This window comes from Accipiter gentilis, chromosome Z (assembly GCF_929443795.1).
Source record: "Accipiter gentilis chromosome Z, bAccGen1.1, whole genome shotgun sequence".
Lineage (NCBI taxonomy): Eukaryota > Metazoa > Chordata > Aves > Accipitriformes > Accipitridae > Astur > Astur gentilis.
This window is the reverse complement of record NC_064919.1, coordinates 8,992,279-9,008,486: the sequence shown is the minus strand read 5'-3', so window position 1 is coordinate 9,008,486 and position 16,208 is coordinate 8,992,279. Positions and strand designations below refer to the sequence as shown.

The 16,208-nt window shown below is 41.5% G+C and overlaps 2 protein-coding genes across 2 annotated transcripts; both read left to right on the top strand.

Annotated features, from left to right (window-relative positions):
• Window positions 1–20: 20 nt before the first annotated feature.
• AK6 (adenylate kinase 6) lies at window positions 21–2,656 on the top strand. The gene is made up of 5 exons (XM_049795188.1): window positions 21–124; window positions 653–745; window positions 1,093–1,151; window positions 1,239–1,384; window positions 1,498–2,656. The coding sequence occupies exons 1-5, from the start codon at window positions 97–99 to the stop codon at window positions 1,685–1,687; spliced, it is 516 nt and encodes a 171-aa protein (XP_049651145.1). The 5' UTR covers window positions 21–96; the 3' UTR covers window positions 1,688–2,656.
• A 663-nt stretch (window positions 2,657–3,319) lies between these two features.
• CCDC125 (coiled-coil domain containing 125) lies at window positions 3,320–15,693 on the top strand. Its single transcript, XM_049796068.1, has 11 exons — window positions 3,320–3,897; window positions 5,453–5,511; window positions 6,907–6,993; window positions 7,885–7,962; window positions 8,699–8,784; window positions 10,851–10,933; window positions 11,827–11,942; window positions 12,503–12,610; window positions 13,599–13,770; window positions 15,129–15,262; window positions 15,391–15,693. Exons 1-11 carry the CDS (start codon window positions 3,627–3,629, stop codon window positions 15,655–15,657), a joined length of 1,461 nt encoding a protein of 486 aa, XP_049652025.1. The 5' UTR covers window positions 3,320–3,626; the 3' UTR covers window positions 15,658–15,693.
• Window positions 15,694–16,208: the final 515 nt, after the last annotated feature.

Genomic DNA, 16,208 nt, shown 5'->3' with positions numbered 1-16,208 from the left:
GGCAGGGTGGGTGACGCCATCAGCGTGCGGCAGCGGCGGCGGAGGCCCCTGCGCAACGTCTTTTCTAGGCGACCGGCAGCCGCTGCTGGCGGCGGCATGAAGCGGCCCAACCTTCTGCTGACCGGTACGGGACGGTGGTAGCGGCGGGCCGGGCCTAGGACCGAAGAGGGAGGACGCCGCTGGTGTCCGGGTGGCTAAGGGCCGCGGCGGGGCTGCCGGGGGTGCGGGCGGGGGAGCCTGGCGGGGCTGGGGCCTTCCCCCCCCCCCCCCCCCCCCCGCAGGGCCAGCCCCAACCGCGTTCACAGCCCGGGGTGATTCGGGGTGTGAGGGCCCGGCGCAGGCGGTGCCGGGCTGCTGTGCGTGAAAGCTCGGGGCTTTTCCCTATTAATTGGGGCTTTTAAACGAAGCAGGGTTTACTTTTGCGTCATCCCGGTTGGAGTAACGCTTTTGCGCAAAGTGAAGAGTTTTCTGTGTGATCTCTAGACGTTGCTCTTACGTGGTTTTCCTTCTCGTGCAGCTTTTTGCCTCCTTTCTCGTACAGGAACTTGCCAGCCCTGGCTGACAAAAGCTGCCTTTGTGACTCCTTAGCAAGTGATTTGAAGGGGAGTTGCAGGCTCTTCTCTCACCATTTTATATGGTGTTTTGTCTCTAGGTACTCCGGGTGTTGGGAAAACCACACTCGGAAAAGAACTTGCGTCAAGAATGGGAATGACCTATATTAACGTGGGCGACGTGGCAAAAGAAGGTAGGCTGTATTTACAAAGCGGCCCGTCAAAGTAGTTCAGATATTTTTTGCTTTGTGTAACCGTGGGCTTGTAGCGCATGTGTTATAAATTAAATGAAAACGCAATGAATTTGCGTTAACAGAAATGTTTTTGGTGGCATGAGCTTAAAAAAGCATTTAAGTAACAGTGGCAGACTTTGCACTAAGTAATAAATAACAAACCTATCCTTACACGAATTTGTAAGCAAAGCATTCCTTGCTCTAAAGACTACCTTTTGTTTCCATCCTCCTGAAATAAACACAACTATATAAGTAATTTTAATAATTGCTGTGACTTCACAGACTTCCACGAATTATTTTTGCTGCAGGAGAACTCTATGAAGGTTTTGATGAGGAATACGATTGTCCGATTTTGGATGAAGACAGGGTAAGTCCAACTACAAAACCTACCATTTTTGTATTTTGACTTTCTGTAATTCCAGATAAACATGCCTATCTTTGGGGTTTTTTGTAGGTAATTGATGAACTGGAAGATAAAATGAGTGAGGGTGGAGTTATTGTCGATTATCACGGCTGTGATTTTTTCCCTGAACGGTGGTTTCATATAGTATTTGTACTTCGTACGGAAAATTCATTTCTGTATGACAGACTTGAAAGCAGGTATGTCAGTGGAGTAAATAAGAAGTAAAGTACTGTTGTGTGACTTCACCGGAGATCTTGCTAGTGCTCTGCGTTACCTAAGACCGTCTCTCAGTGTTGTTCTTGTTTTCTAGGGGCTACAAAGGGAAAAAGCTGCAAGACAACCTTCAGTGTGAAATTTTTCAGACACTGTATGAGGAAGCTATGTTGTCATATCGAGAGGAAATTGTACACCAGTTACCCAGCAACACTCCAGAAGACCTAGAGAGAAATTTGGATCAGATTATGCAATGGATTGAGCAATGGATGAAGGACAACAATTGACATTTGGTGAAAGAGTAACTCTGCTGGATCTCCTCCTGGGAGGGTTTAATAAATGACATTCATAATTCTTGTACAATAAATTAAAATTAATTTTATTGTAACTTGATATGGTTGGGGACCAGAAGAAGGTTCAGAATAGCCAGGTTGTAGGCCTTTGGAACAGCCTCTGGAGTGCTCTGGGGGAGCCACACAGGAGAACTGACGCAAGTGAAAATCCAGCTGTGAATGAAAGGATGAAAAAGACACGGTTGCCCTTAGTAGCAGGAACTAGGTTCAATAACAGAAATTTTTTGGAGCTTACGATTAAAATCAAACCTTCCCCCCCACAAGAAAACTGTGCAATCCTGATAAGTGATGGCAGTTGAGGAGCTTTTGAATTCTAAAGGGTAAAACAGTGTCCTGCAAATGAGTGAGTTTGTTTCTGAACTGTTAGACTAAAACCTGCTATACTGCGCTGTATTCTTGAATGTGTGGAGGCTAATGTAGCGTCAGGGGGCGTATGAAATATTTTGAGGAGGATGCTTTATTTTGGAGGAAGAGAAGTGACTTGGTAAGAGTATTTTAAAATAATTACACAGAACTTTCCTTATGCCATAAGTAATTGTCAAACATTGGCTATATTGGCACTGGTGTGGAATATTAAGCAGAAATTTTCTTTCTCCTTTTTCCTCTCTGTATTCTCCATCACCCACCCCAATCGTGGAACGTACTTAACACTGTAAGTTTATCAAGGAAGTACATCATTTGGCAAGATAACGAACTGCGGTGATCCAAACCATGGTTACATTTCAAATACTGGCAGGCGTCTGTTGTAATTGCTCGTAAAGCCTGGGTCCTAGGAGAGCATGCCTGCGCAAAGTTGAAATAACTTCTCTTCACTGAAAAGGTGGCTTGTAAAGCCTTGTGAAAGATTCTGTAGAAAGTGCTTGCCAATGAACTTTTTATATACACGAGTTTGAATAGTAAAACTCTATTTGCTTGAAAATTCCTGTTGTGAAGGGTACTACGATTACGTAGTTAAAGGTTCTTTTATTCCAAGTTGGGTCTAGATTTTTTTGGTGAGACTTAACAGAGGAATGGTACCGCATCAGCAGTTTCACCCTTCTATAAACCCAAACGGTGAAAAATCAGGGGTTTCCTTGCAGAATCGGGACCAAGCGCCGTGGAAAGGCACGCGTACGTGTTCCTCTCGCACCGCCGCTGTCGGGGTTATTGCGTGAAGGGGAAACCAGACGGCGGGTGATCTCTGGCGTGGAGGCGTCTGCACCGCTGCCAACTCTTGAGCGTGCTTCGAATGACCTCCTCTTCCACCGTAAAAATCACGTTTCCAAAAGCTGCTTGGCATTTCCGTGAACGCCGCTGGGGCTGGGGGCGGGGGGAGCTGTAGGCAGGCTGTAGACCTCTATTAACGAAGGCAAACGGAGAGCTCAGCCCGCTTGTCGCTCCGTCCCCGCGGAGCTGCCGCCCCGCTCCCGCCCGCCCCGGAGGCGGGACCGGCAGCGCCCGGGCCGGGCGGGCAGGTGGGACGGGGGCTCTGCGGCACCGGCACCGGCACCGGGCGCTGCCGCCGCCGCCGCCGTGTCGCCGTCCCTCCGGCCGGCCGTCCCTCGCCGCCGGTTTCCGCGCTGTGGTGTGTTACCGTGGGGCGGGAGCGGTCTCGGGCAGCCCGAACCCGGTACGGGAAGCGGCCGGGCACCGAGGGCTTCGGGTTTTTTTCACTTTAATGTTTTGCTGCTTTAGCGATGGAGTTTTTCTGTTTTTTCTAGGTAAAATAACTCGTTGTTTTGCGGGAGGCGCTGCTCACGTTGCCAGTAAGTGAAGTGCCCTCCGTCAGGAGTTAAAAAAAAAAACAAAAAAAACCAAAAAACCAAACAAACACCAAACAAAAATAACCAACAACAACAACAACAAAAAAAAAAAAATCCAGGAGGAGAAGAAGATGGAGGAAGCAGAAGAGGATGACATGACATGCGGAGACCTGGGAAACGGACTCGGGAGAAGACCTGGAGGCATTTATGAAGGGGAAAACTTGCAAAGCTCCTATTCGTTTAGATCTAGGAAGGGATCTGGAAAGGTTTGCAATTCTCTCTTGTTAGCAAAGAGAGTGGAAGAAAATGATGCTGCAGCTCTTCCCGGTTCAAAACGAAACAGTTCTTACGACGGATCATCCAAAAAGCCTGTTACCAGTTCCACACAACAAAATAGCTGTGGTAAGAGTAATTTAGAAGTTGATTATTAACCATAAGAAAAATCTGTTAGCAGAACTGAGCAGTTCAGCTGCCTCACAACGTATCATCAACTTTAATTCAAACCATTTGCCAAAACACTCTGAAGATCTCGGAAGGATTCCGAGAAGTGCGTGTGCATTGCACGCCTGCTGGGATCCAGCGCAGCCTCACAGGTTAGTTGGTGCAGCCTGTAAGTAAGTCTGCTGCTGTTGGGAGTCGCAAAAGGAGATGCTCAATGCCATTGAGGCAGCAGAGGAGTGTCTCTGTTCCTACATCTTCCTCCCAAAACATTAATAGCAGAATTGGTTTTCAGGTGAATGAGGCTGTGGCCCTTCTTAGTGTAAAATGACCATTTTTAAAGTGCTTAGTCTTGTGTTTGGAAGTGACATTGAGCGAAGAGCATCCTGTGGTGGGGGACAGCATTGTTTTCCTCTAAATACATACACGAAATTGAATGGAATTGCTTGGATTCCTGGTTTAAGTGTGTCTTCCTAGAAAGTGTATCTAAAGCTTGTGGCTAAATATTCAAAATGCTGCTTGCTATTTAGTTGAAGTTTGTGAACTGGCATACTTCTGAGGTTAAGGTGTTGTTTTAAGAACCTGCCCATCTCTGTTCTCCCGGTGCTGGCCTTCATTTTTTTGTGAAGGCAACACTGCTGTAAATAAAATCAAATATAGGCAGTGCTATTCATTACAATTTAGCTGCCTTCCCTTGTATTTTTAGCCATTTTTAGTATTTTGACTGAAGTATTTCCATTTAGCTTGCTTATTTCTCTCCTTTAGAACAAGTCCCCACTATCCTCTCCACACACCGCAGTAATCATTCTTTATTGGTTTCAGCATCTTCAGTGCAAAGATGTTACAAGAGCAGCGTAATTCTGATTGTTTTCACTGTCCTTCTCCTGGTCTCCGTGTGATGCCTGTCTTAGATCTAGGTCTTTCACGCAGCAATATCCATGAAAGCATGACTAAAGTCCACATGAACCTGACTTTGATTTAGTAGGAGGCTGCATCTTGACACTTCTCTGCAATGCTCAGTTTAAGAACAATACATACCAGTAGTAACTGCTTGTTTAGGGGAATATAGGATCTTGTGGGATACTCCACCACCATACTTATCTTCACCTGTTGAAAACTGCCTCTAGTTCTAAACAGTGCTAGCTACTCTTGTGTTGACTTTCGTTGTTGAAAAGTTACAAGGTGAAAAGAATCTAAAAAATGAAATTATGTTTTTAATCAAGATGGTGATTTTGTTGTGGGGTTATTTTTAAAGAAAACTCTAAAATAATTGCCCTTATTTTAGGTCTCCTTACAACCGACCTTTTTTCCCGTTTCACTTTAACTGTGAAACAATGTGTTTGAGCTTAGTATTTATATATTGCTTGAATCTGTTTATATTAACTCCAGAAGAAAAAAAATACAAAGATGAAAATTGACCTCTGCGTATTACCTGTTTTCTGGGTAAAGCAAATTCTCATGGTTTTTTTGGTAAATATTATAGTATCTCATCATTTCATATCTCTTATCAATCCTACAGCATGTAATAGTGAAGTGTCAAATGAAGAACTAAAGCAACAACTTCGGGAAGCTCTAGAGGTTAGTAACTGTGCCAAGTACGCTGCTCTTGAAATTTGCATTTCCTTTTAACATAGCAAAGTAAAGCACAGTGTTAGGCTAGCTGAAGATCTTGGCATGTCCAGAATCTTGGGTGGATTCAGGTACTCGAAATTAGAGTGGTAGTTGGAAGCCTCATTAAATTTTATGCCAGGAAATCAGAGTGTGAGCTGCAGTTATACTCTGGATTTTTTTTTTTTTTTTTGGGGGGGGGGGGGGGGAGTATTTTTAAGGACGTAGAGAATATTAAAAGGATTATACTCCTTTTTTAAGGATTGTACTCCTTTTCTAGCAGGTGTTCTTTTTTTAATTAAGATTTGGGGCCTGAAAATATGCAGTGGGTTTTTAATCTGCACTTTTGTTCAAAGGTAGTTAACGCCTACATTTCATTTTCCTGTCATTAAATGTGTTGATGTGTTGGCATCAGTCCAGGGAGAAAGAGCAGGGTGACCTCAGCTGTAAAAATACACACTTCATCTGCATTGTGTTCTTTAACCTCAGGATAGCACATGGTAGGTCATTTTCAGGTTGTCTTAGCATGAAGAACCTTCAGTGCACAGCAAGTTAAAATGTCAAGGAACCTTACTCATTTCCAGTTAAACAAAACTGATAAATTGCCACTGCTCCCAGGTACAATTTCAGTGTCAATTGTTGAAGTAATAGAGCTGGAAGAACTTTTTGGTTCTTCCAGAAGTTCAGAAGTTTGGTATGACCACAAGTGAACAAACTGAGTGACCTACAAAGGGGTTAAGGAAAGATAAGTATACAAAGCAGTAAATTTTCTTTTAACTCTTGGAAATTGAAAAAGTGCTTTCTTCTGAAGGCGGGGAATGTTGCACAAAGACGTGATTGGCATGTACCTGGAGCAGGAATCTGTTTTGTTGTTGTTTTGTTCTAGACAACTAGTGGTTTTGATCTAACAGTCCTAACATGATACTTCCACTATAAAGTATGGATATTTTGTATAATATAGTATGTCATATTAATATAGCATTTATATTTTAGTATATATTTGTAATATTTGCCACTGCATATGTAAGAAAACTGTATTCTGTTCTGCTTACTTATTTTAAAACTCCATACCTATGTTTATATATAAAACTTCTTTAGCAAGGCAGAACTGCAGTGGTTTATTTTCCACATACACTGGAAGAGAACAGAATAATAATTACAAGTATTCTTCTTTAAGGATTTTGTGCTAGCGTGCACTGTTAACGTTTCTTCATCGCAAGCAAGCTATGAGTCAGAAGAATCATATAGACTAGAAAGATGAGAAGATTGTTTTTTGAAAAGGGCAAACTTATATTGCTGTTACAGTCAAATTTTAACAGGATTACCTTGGCTTTTACTCAGTGTACCTATTTTATTTTGCTTCAGGAAGTTGAAATTTTGAAAGTTGAGCTTGAAGCATCTCAAAGACAGCTTGAAGGAAAAGATGAAGCCCTAAGAATTCTGCAGAGCATGGTAGGAGTTGTTCAGAAATCATTTAGGTACTTAGTGGTAAAGGAGGGAAAACAGAATGAATCTTCCTGCTATTCCTCATCAAAACCCCCCAAACCTAAGTTCTTCCCAGGGCTACAGTTTAAAGCCTTGAGTCTGCAAGTGTCTACAGACTTGGCTTCTATGATTTACTACTTCTTCTGCATGGAACTATTGTGGCTATTTAAGAAGACTTTACTGTTGTAGCAAATTATCATAATTTTATTTTTGAGGATCCTTGAGGATTTATCTATTTAACTTAAAGAACAAGGCCTTCTTTCCAGCCCCTTAAATTATAGATTTTGCCAATGCTTGAAATTCTGCTGGAAAGCACAGATATTTTCAGATGATTTCTCCATCTGTTGTCTTAGAGGACAGTATGCAGTAAATGTTAGGTCAGTCTTTTGTTTACAGTTTGTAGTATTTTTATTCACTATCAAAATCAGTAATGTAGAAATCAGTTGCTGTTTTTTAGCCTACTTGCATAACCCATTTACAGTTCCGCAGTTTCTAACCTCAGATATTTGTAGTAAGTTACACCTGGATCAAAGTGTAAGTATGTTGTAACCAAGTCTTCTAAGACTTGATTTTGTGGACAAGCCCTAAAGAAGACATGATCTCATTTTAAATGATGCTACATTTTTCAGTAGAAAATATTATGGGATTGAAACACAAGTTTGCTATGCAACATAGCTATTTGTGACTTGAAATTAGAACTCACTGGGACTTACAAGCAAGTTGCTAACGTTTGTAATTCTGCACATTCCTGTTTAACTAAGAATGTGAACTTCTCTTGATGTCAAACTAAAAATTTGGCTAAAGCCAAATTAAGTAAACTTACTTATAGTATTTGACAGTTGTGGGTTTTTTTTGCAGGCAGTGTTTAATAAAGCCACTAGTCATACAAAAGCGATGCTTAAGAAAACTGAGGAAGAAAAGAGAACTTTAGAAAAGGTAAGGGTGCATGTTTCCTTCACATCTGTGCAAAAACAGAGAAGTCCACTGCTATTAGTATGAGGTTATCAGACTGTTTATTTAAATTGGTACAAATCTGCCATTAGCTCAAGGTTTTCATGAAAGTATTCTTATTCCTTTTTCATAGAAAGGGAAAATATTAATGTATCATGCTTTTCATCTAGATGTTTTCATGCTATAGTGTGTACAAATAACACCTGAAAGTTACTAGAGTTCTTTCTGTACTTTCAGTTCGTCTTTGTTTTGAGTTTCACAGTCATTCATAGTGAGTTGCACTATTTCTTAGTTATTAAGCTAGAACTTCCCAACGAGTCTAAGAAACGGGTGCCCAATTTTCATAGGGAAGATGGGGAGGAGGAGGAGGAAGGTGACTTTGAGCTACCTTGTTAAACTGAGTTTTATGCTTTTTTTCTCTTCCTGTGTGGCCTTTCCACCGAACAGTAAGGGGATGGGGAAATGTGGCAGCATGGGTTTGTTTTTGTCATAAGCCACTACAAGCATTGGTTAATGCAGCAGAGTATGGAATCCATAGATCAGTGATTGCAGAAAGGTTTTGGTGTCTGGCACCAAATGTATTTTTAACGGTGGCATCAGTTGTCATCATTGTTGGTCACATAGATCTCTGTCAGTGCCAAACTCAGCACCAGCAGTTCCTCTTCTTCCTTTCAATGGGAGGCTTGTCATGAACTGCTGCGGGTTTGTTTTGTTTCCACAGGAAATAAATATTTTGCAATGGGAAATTGAATTTGATCAGGATAGATTTAAAAACATAGAAGACACATGGACAGAAAAATATGACAGGTATTTGACTTACATTGTGCATCTTCGGGGTTTTTTTTAATTGCATTAAATGCTATTATGTCATCTTCCTTGTGTTCCAAGTTTGCTTCATCAGGTTTTCTGGAGTTTTTGTGTTTTCCTAATTTCCTTCCAGACTTGGGAATATTTATTTAATTTTCATGCGAGTCACATTTGTATTTTTCAATTAAAACTACTAGAATTACTAAGTCTCAATTCTTTAGTGTGTATATAGGCTAGCTTTGTTAGGCTGAGTTTTCATTTTCATCCTATTATGTTATTATGTTAGCCAGCTGGAGCCAGACTGTCCTTATTTACTTTAAATGTAAATGAGGCATAGAAAATAATGGTATGTGCATGCGTGTGGAAATATCATTTGCTGGTTAATCATTGCTTTATTTTCTTGCATTGTAGGTATGAGCATACATACAGGTAAAATGGAATGCTCTTGAGGGAGGCTGATCAACTGGTTCTTTGTTTAAATAAGAGTTACTCTGGACTGACAGCAGGTGTGGTTAGGCAAGCAGAAGATGCCAGAGGCACTAAACTAATAACACAATATCAGGCCTTGAAAAATGTGACCAGCAGGCTCACTTAAATGTAGAAATGATATCTCGGAAGGCTACCCATCAGAATTATTATTATTTAAGTGGAGAATTTTATTTAACATTTTCAAACTTTGAATCAAAGAATAAGCCAAAAGTTTACAAACTGTTCATTTGTAAGAGTTTTGTTATGATCCTGTGTCTTGTTCACCTGTTAACTTAGCTACGCTTGTCAAGGGATACCTCTCGAAAAACCCTTCAGCTTTGCTGACTTAGCAGGATAGTTTGGAGCAACAAAACTAGTGTTAACAGTTGAAAGCTGGAGACGTGGCTTTAGAAGACTGCAAGCCAGGAGCTCAGTCCACTTTGCAAAAAGTTTTCTGATGCCTGAGACAAGGATGAGAAGAATGTGTATTTCCCATTGTTTATTCAAGTGAAATAATCCAGGCTACTATTTAGTTTTAAACAAAACCAGGAATTTACACTGTGCTGCATTTACTGACAGCTGAAGAGATGCACCACATAAATTGTATTCCTTTAACATTTAGGACTTCAGATTGCCACTTTTCTTTTCAAGAAGGAAATACTTAAATACTTCAAGGAAAAATGCATTATAAACGCATATTATATGTACCCAGGTTGCAACGCTCAAAAGTACTGCTGTTGAGAACAGCATTAAGACTACAGGAAGTTTACTTTCTAAAATTCAGACCAGAGCCATGTTGTCACATGTCCAATAGCAATTTTGTTCTTTCAAGGAAGAGATTTCTAGCAGGTGTTTCAGAGGTCCGTAATTACACATTTCTTTGTGTTTCTAATGGTTACGTGGTACTTAAAACTCACCTATTGTTCAATGCTGAAGTTGTTGGCACCGTCTACTTACACGTGAATGAATTTTTTTTATTTCTTTTTTTAACGTTCACTTGGCCATACTTGTGTGAGGGTGTGGTTTCATGAACAAGGGGAGCCTGTTTGAACAGTGCACGCTATCTGGGTTGCAGAGAAACCTCTGCATGAGTGCAGATTCCTGGTTTTGCTGCCTGCCCAGCCACCTGCAGCCTGGGTAACGAGGAGTGACTCCACAGAAGGCAGCCTGGCGTAGCCTGCTTTCTTAGCCTTGGTTCAGTGCCAGTCAGACCAAGCCTACACCCAGAACTTCCTTCAGAGGGTTAGGTGGGAGTAGTTTTAGGTTGCTTATTAGCCCCTGGCTAGCAGATTTGGATCTAACAATGTACTGCATATTATTGGTACAGATATTGTTATGGAAAAATTTTACAATTTTTTCCATTAACGAATGTACAAGTGAGGAAACTGTGTAATGCTGCATGGATGATATCTTGTCAAACCAAATACACAACTCTTTTCAGTTTTGATTTTTTTCTTCAATCTTTCCAGTAATCCTAATTTTAATTTGCAGAAGTATTAGATACAATGTGTTAACGGGCTAATTTATTTTTTTCATTTGAGTAGCCATTTTAAAGTATTTTATTAGAAGCTAATACAGCTTTTTTCTAACTTCTGTAGGATATATTGTGAAAATGCAGCTCTTAAGGAAGCTTTGAAACGGAGAACAGAAGAAGTTAAAACTCTTAAAGCTGAAAACACAAGTAAGCCACCAACAGCTATTCCTCTTAATATACTGTTTCTGAGGAATAATTCAGGATTTAGCGATGAAGGAAGTTTTCTATTGGGATAAGTCTCTTGTTACTGGCAGCTGATATTAGTGGATATGCAGATACACCCTCTTTAAACAGACAAGTTGTGTTTGTTGTTTTCTCACATTGTCACTTGAACAAAAAAAAAAAACATTAAATGACAGGAAAAGTCAGGTATGCATAGCTTAAAGAGTAGATCAGGTGTGAAAGAAGTATACCTACCTTATCTCCCTGGTGTGGTGACACTGTGGGTGTGGAGGGACACAACCGGACCATGCTCCCGGTTGTGTCCTGGAAGGAGGCAACAGCAGCCAAGGGAACCACCGAGTGCTCCTGCTACAGTGACAATCTGCACTGAAGACATTCTATTTTAACAGATCGACATAGGTTCCCTTAGTACAAACTTTGAAGTATTTGGCTTGATGGCTTCATAGTGGAGATTTTCAAACTGCAGGTTGTGCAGGCATCTGGCTGGATCAGATGGCTCAAGCCCCTTTCCTGTATTTTTGGTTTCCAAAAAGCTTTAAAACAGCTGATATTATTTTCCCAATACTGCGCTATTCTAAAAAAGCAGCTGTCTTAGTTGTAAGTGGACAAAGAGATAAGCACTTAGTACTGAGGCAGAGTAATCCATGAAACAGTATCTCTGTAAACCGGTCATTACCTCTGGGAAAACACAGAAGGAAAGACAACTGGGATCTGAGTTTCTAGATCCACATAGTCTCATTGTATTCCCAAGCTGCTGCTTGAACTATAGGACTGCTTCATTTGGGTGTAGTTAAACTCAGAAATTAAGAAATCAGAGCAGCAGACTTTGTAATCACTGTCCTTGTTTTATTTCATAGTCCTGAATCAGCAGTGTTTGGAATTTCTTGCAATGCTAGATGTGAAACAACAGAAGGTTGTTCAGGAAAACATGTCCTTGAATAAAAGTGGCATTACAGATTTTACAGGTCTTGAAGTAAGTAGGACTTGCATGATTTTCAAAATGGCTGGTTCAAAGCTATGTTTATATGCAAAATATAGATAAATTTTGCTTACTGGTTATTTAACTGTTTCTTTGAACCAAATTTTTAGCTAATGACAATATGCCCTTGTATGCCTGTTAATCAGTTTTCTAATTTGTGGTGCGTCATGATTCCTATCTTGCAAAGAAAGAGTAAACAGAATGAGTATCAGGCTATCTTTCACAAGCCAGCATGCTTATTTTTTTCTTCTCTGTATCTTAATTCTTAACTCCTAGGCCTACTGCTTTACTTTATTGAGTGAAAAAAAAAAAATTCTAATGAGGTCTGCAGGGATACACAGGCATACACAGGCCGAAAATTTTTGCCTTTAGGTTATCTTGCAGAAAAAAACATTTAATGTGTGTGGTTGTGAGTCAAAAGAAATTGTGCCTAAATCTCTTGTAGCTTGCTTGCCCTGACCCTTTACACTCCCTTTGGAGTTTCGGGATGTTTTTTTGCTAGTCGTGGCGTATTCAGATAGATACTTAACTGGTGGTTTGTTTTGGATTTTAAGCTGGCCGTTCTTGGAGCCTGCACCTGCAATACATCTGGAGGGCAACCTTGCCCCTGTGCTAAAATGGCAGCTGTAACTCGAAAGCAACTTCTTCATCTCAAGCAAGAGGTAACGCTGCTTGGCTTAGATCTGAACAAGCAGAAGGGTGCTTGTGCTCAAAACCAAATAAAGCTAGAAACACGCTACTGCAGCTTACACAAATTAATGTGTCTTAAAACAAGAATGCTTCTCAGAAATAATGTTTGTAATGCTTGTAACGCCCTAACTTTTGCTGATAGAAAACTGTAACTATATCAACCAGCTTTACTAGTAAAAAGAGAATTCTTTTTCTCATTCTTTTTCATTCCACCCGTATTTTTTAATCTAAAAAAAGGAAAAACACTCTAAGCATGTGCACTCCATAAATGTGTAGACAGTGTCAGCGTGGACTACCACCGACCCTTTTCCTTCCTGCCTGCCTGGCAGTGCATTCCAGCCCTCCCTTGCATTGACATCAGCACTCACAAGCCTGCTCTCCCAGCGAGGTCAGGAAGCTGATCTTGCTGAAAACTACATATTTACATCACGCTTAAATCAATAACATGATTTCCAAGCTCTTAAGTTTTTTGATTTAGTGAAATTCTATAGTTTTAAATTTTTATTCTGATTTGTATTTGAGTCTGCAAACGTGGTAACCATCCTTGTGGTCCCACTGCAGAAGTCCCAGTTAACTTACTGGTTTTGGAAACAAGTACTGTCATGTCCCTTTTGTACCAAAGTTATTAACCCTGAAGCTCCTGGCCCAACCGGCATATGTCGTCCTTGAGCTCTTCTGCATGCACAGAGATAAAACAGGCAGTGCTGGAAGCTTGTCTGTGTGGGTGGGTGGTAGCGTGCGCGTGCGTAGAGGAGGGGTAAGGACTTCAATACACATTTCAAAATGTGTTTCTTAACATGGCAAGAAAGCACTTCATTTGGTTTGTACTAGTTCCCTGATTATATTTATTTACAGGTTGACAGTGTTAATGACTTCAGTCTGTCTTTTAATATACATTTTAAATCGGCTATTGCTTCCAAATTGCTTAATATACCTTAATTTTCTTTGAATTAAAACCAGATTGAAAATCTGAAGAAGAGTAAAGATGAAGCTTATGTAATGGCAGATGCCTTCAGAATTGCATTTGAGCAGCAGCTAATGCAGAGGAAGGACCAAGCCCTGAGGCTTGCAGAAGTGATAAAGGTTAAGAAGGAAACGAAATTTATGAACTGGAGACGTCTGAAAGACGATGGTAACTGTGCATGCTGTACGTCTGTAATGGTTGACTGGAAAAGAAGTTGGCTGACAAGTGGCACAGGCATACTTTCTTGCTGTATTAAATGTATGGTTGTGGTTTAATTGCTGGCTGAGGCTTCTGAAGAGCCAATGAAAAAGGAACAAAGTTATGTCAAAACCATAAATACGTTAAATAGTGTGTCATGTAGCTGACGAATTTCTACCAGAAGCTTCACGTATGTAGGGAAGGGTGTCTAAGTGGAATATATAAATACTACTGTAGGACATTGGAGCTACCAGTCTAGGCTTTTAATGTAGCTCTTTTTTATTACACATTCATGAACTGTATTATCTGAGTAAAAACATGCTCGAATAAATAAGCTGTTACCCAGGATGACAATAACATGCTGGATATTAAGGCTGTTTGTTGTGAAAACAGCACCAAAAAGCTAACATCTGCCAAGTTTAGCCTGGCCATTTTAGATGCTATCAGCACTTTAATGTGCTGGGTTTTTTTTAAATTATCTCTATGTAAGAGTTAGGGAAGGAGGAGAAATGCAAAAAATATATACTGAGCTTTCACTGAAATACTAAATACAATGCCGTTTTTTCATTATGTCTATGTATCTACATCAGTATTTATTACTCTTATATTTCACATGGTCATCTGTGAGTTGCAAAGCGTTCTGTAAAAGCAGAAGAATTCTTATTGTCCTTTTCTTCTTTAAGAAAGGATAAAGAGGAGTGTTTATGTCATGATCAAAACTATAGCAGAATTTAGGAGTGACGCTTCAAGGTACATTTGTGTTAGCCATTTACCTGGAGGTGCCAGGCTTAGAAGTTTGGTGGGTCTTCTAGATTCCTTCAGCACCCTCGGGATGTAACACTAAAGCAGCATACATCTTGAATATCTGTTTCCCCTATACTGACATCATTGTTTCCGAGCTCTACATCCTGATACATACGTTTCATAATTTTAAAGTATTTTAATCAGTTTAGAAATCTTAGAAACTTTTAAACAGCTTATGTCAAAGAATCTTTTTTTTTTTCAGGCTACTGACTGTTTAAAACCAAATTACCAAGAATTGTTGTTTAACTAGAGCGTCAAAGTGTATTTCCCATACAGCAAAAAGAATTTTATTTTCAATTTGCCCATAGGTCTGATGAAAGGTCTGTTTAGCCTTTAAGTGATGGTAAGGGTGATGCTGCATGCAAGTAATCTGCCACTCTATGTACAATGGGAGAAGCTGTAGCTCGCGTTGCCCTTCTGGAGGAGATGGCTCAGAATCCAGTTCTATGCATGCCAGTTTTACTCCAAAGTAGTTTTTCTCCTCCCAGGCACTTCCACAGTTCTTGTACTTTTCTTTTCCTTAGGACGTGTGAAGTTACAAGGGAACAAGAACAGTCTGGGGCAAAAACTCTCAGGCCTGCTCTCATCAGATGTGGACTGTAGGAAGGTTGAAGAGCTAGACAATCCTCATGAAATCCTGAAGATCTTAATAGATTTGGTTAGTATTTTGTTGACCTATTCATCGTGAGTCCTTAGGGGAGCACATAAAACTGTCGATTTACATGGACCGCCTTGTTCCTAGCTCATAAACTAGTGTATTTTCTTTCTCTTTTAATAAATGCACAGGTAAATGACAAAGAGGAGGCTCTGGCTCATCAGAGGAAGGTTAGTTACATGCTAGCTCGTGCCATGGAGATGAAAGAGGATGTTTTGGAACAGGACAGAGGAGGCGGCGCGCTGGGGAGTCACCTCGAAGCCCGGGGGTCATCGGGCCCCGTACGCGCCTGCTGCCAAAAACTGCCTTCTCAAAACAGTATTTCGTCAGTTCCTGGTGCGGAAACACGTGAAAATCCGGTAAAAACGCTTCAAAAGTCACACTCCTGGCCGTCTTGAGACTACGCACCGTGAAGAAAATAATCCATGTGGAAAAGCCCATGGAACCGTAGTGATCTCTGCATAGCCATCCGCTGGAATAAATTTATTTTCAAAAGAGGGATCTTGTGGAAGTGCCTAGACGCGTCCCGTGATGACATCACTGCGGGCCAAACTAGGGCAGCGCGTTAGCCGATGCCGCCTTTAATGACACAGTAATAGCGCGGCAACCGTTGCTTTGGCGAAACAGCCAGCTTCAGTTCATTTAACAGCGGTTTCCCCCGAGATGAAGCAGCCGCCGGCCGCCCCAACGCTCGCCTCTGCCTACCCCTTCCCTGCCTCCGCCTCATCTGGTGACGAGCTGCCGGGCTGAGGGTGGCGTCACGGCGGAGGGTGACGTCAAGAGGACAGGCGGGGGCGGGGGACGGGGCGCGAGCCGCGGCGCGCCGGCAGCCCCGCGTGGCGACGCCCTCTGCCGGCGGGGCGCGGGGGAGGGGCCCGCGTGGAGGGAAGCGTCAGTCACAACGCCGGCTCCGCCCCCCTGCCGCTCCCCGCCGCCGGGCGGGGCGGGG

Coding starts and splice junctions, on each gene's coding strand:
- AK6 (XM_049795188.1), top strand. CDS start 97: ATGAAGCGGCCCAACCTTCTGCTGACCG. Junction 125..652: donor GCCCAACCTTCTGCTGACCG/GTACGGGACGGT, acceptor TTTTGTCTCTAG/GTACTCCGGGTGTTGGGAAA. Junction 1,152..1,238: donor CGATTTTGGATGAAGACAGG/GTAAGTCCAACT, acceptor GGTTTTTTGTAG/GTAATTGATGAACTGGAAGA.
- CCDC125 (XM_049796068.1), top strand. CDS start 3,627: ATGGAGGAAGCAGAAGAGGATGACATGACATGCGGAGACCTGGGAAAC. Junction 6,994..7,884: donor TAAGAATTCTGCAGAGCATG/GTAGGAGTTGTT, acceptor TTTTTTTTGCAG/GCAGTGTTTAATAAAGCCAC. Junction 8,785..10,850: donor TGGACAGAAAAATATGACAG/GTATTTGACTTA, acceptor TAACTTCTGTAG/GATATATTGTGAAAATGCAG.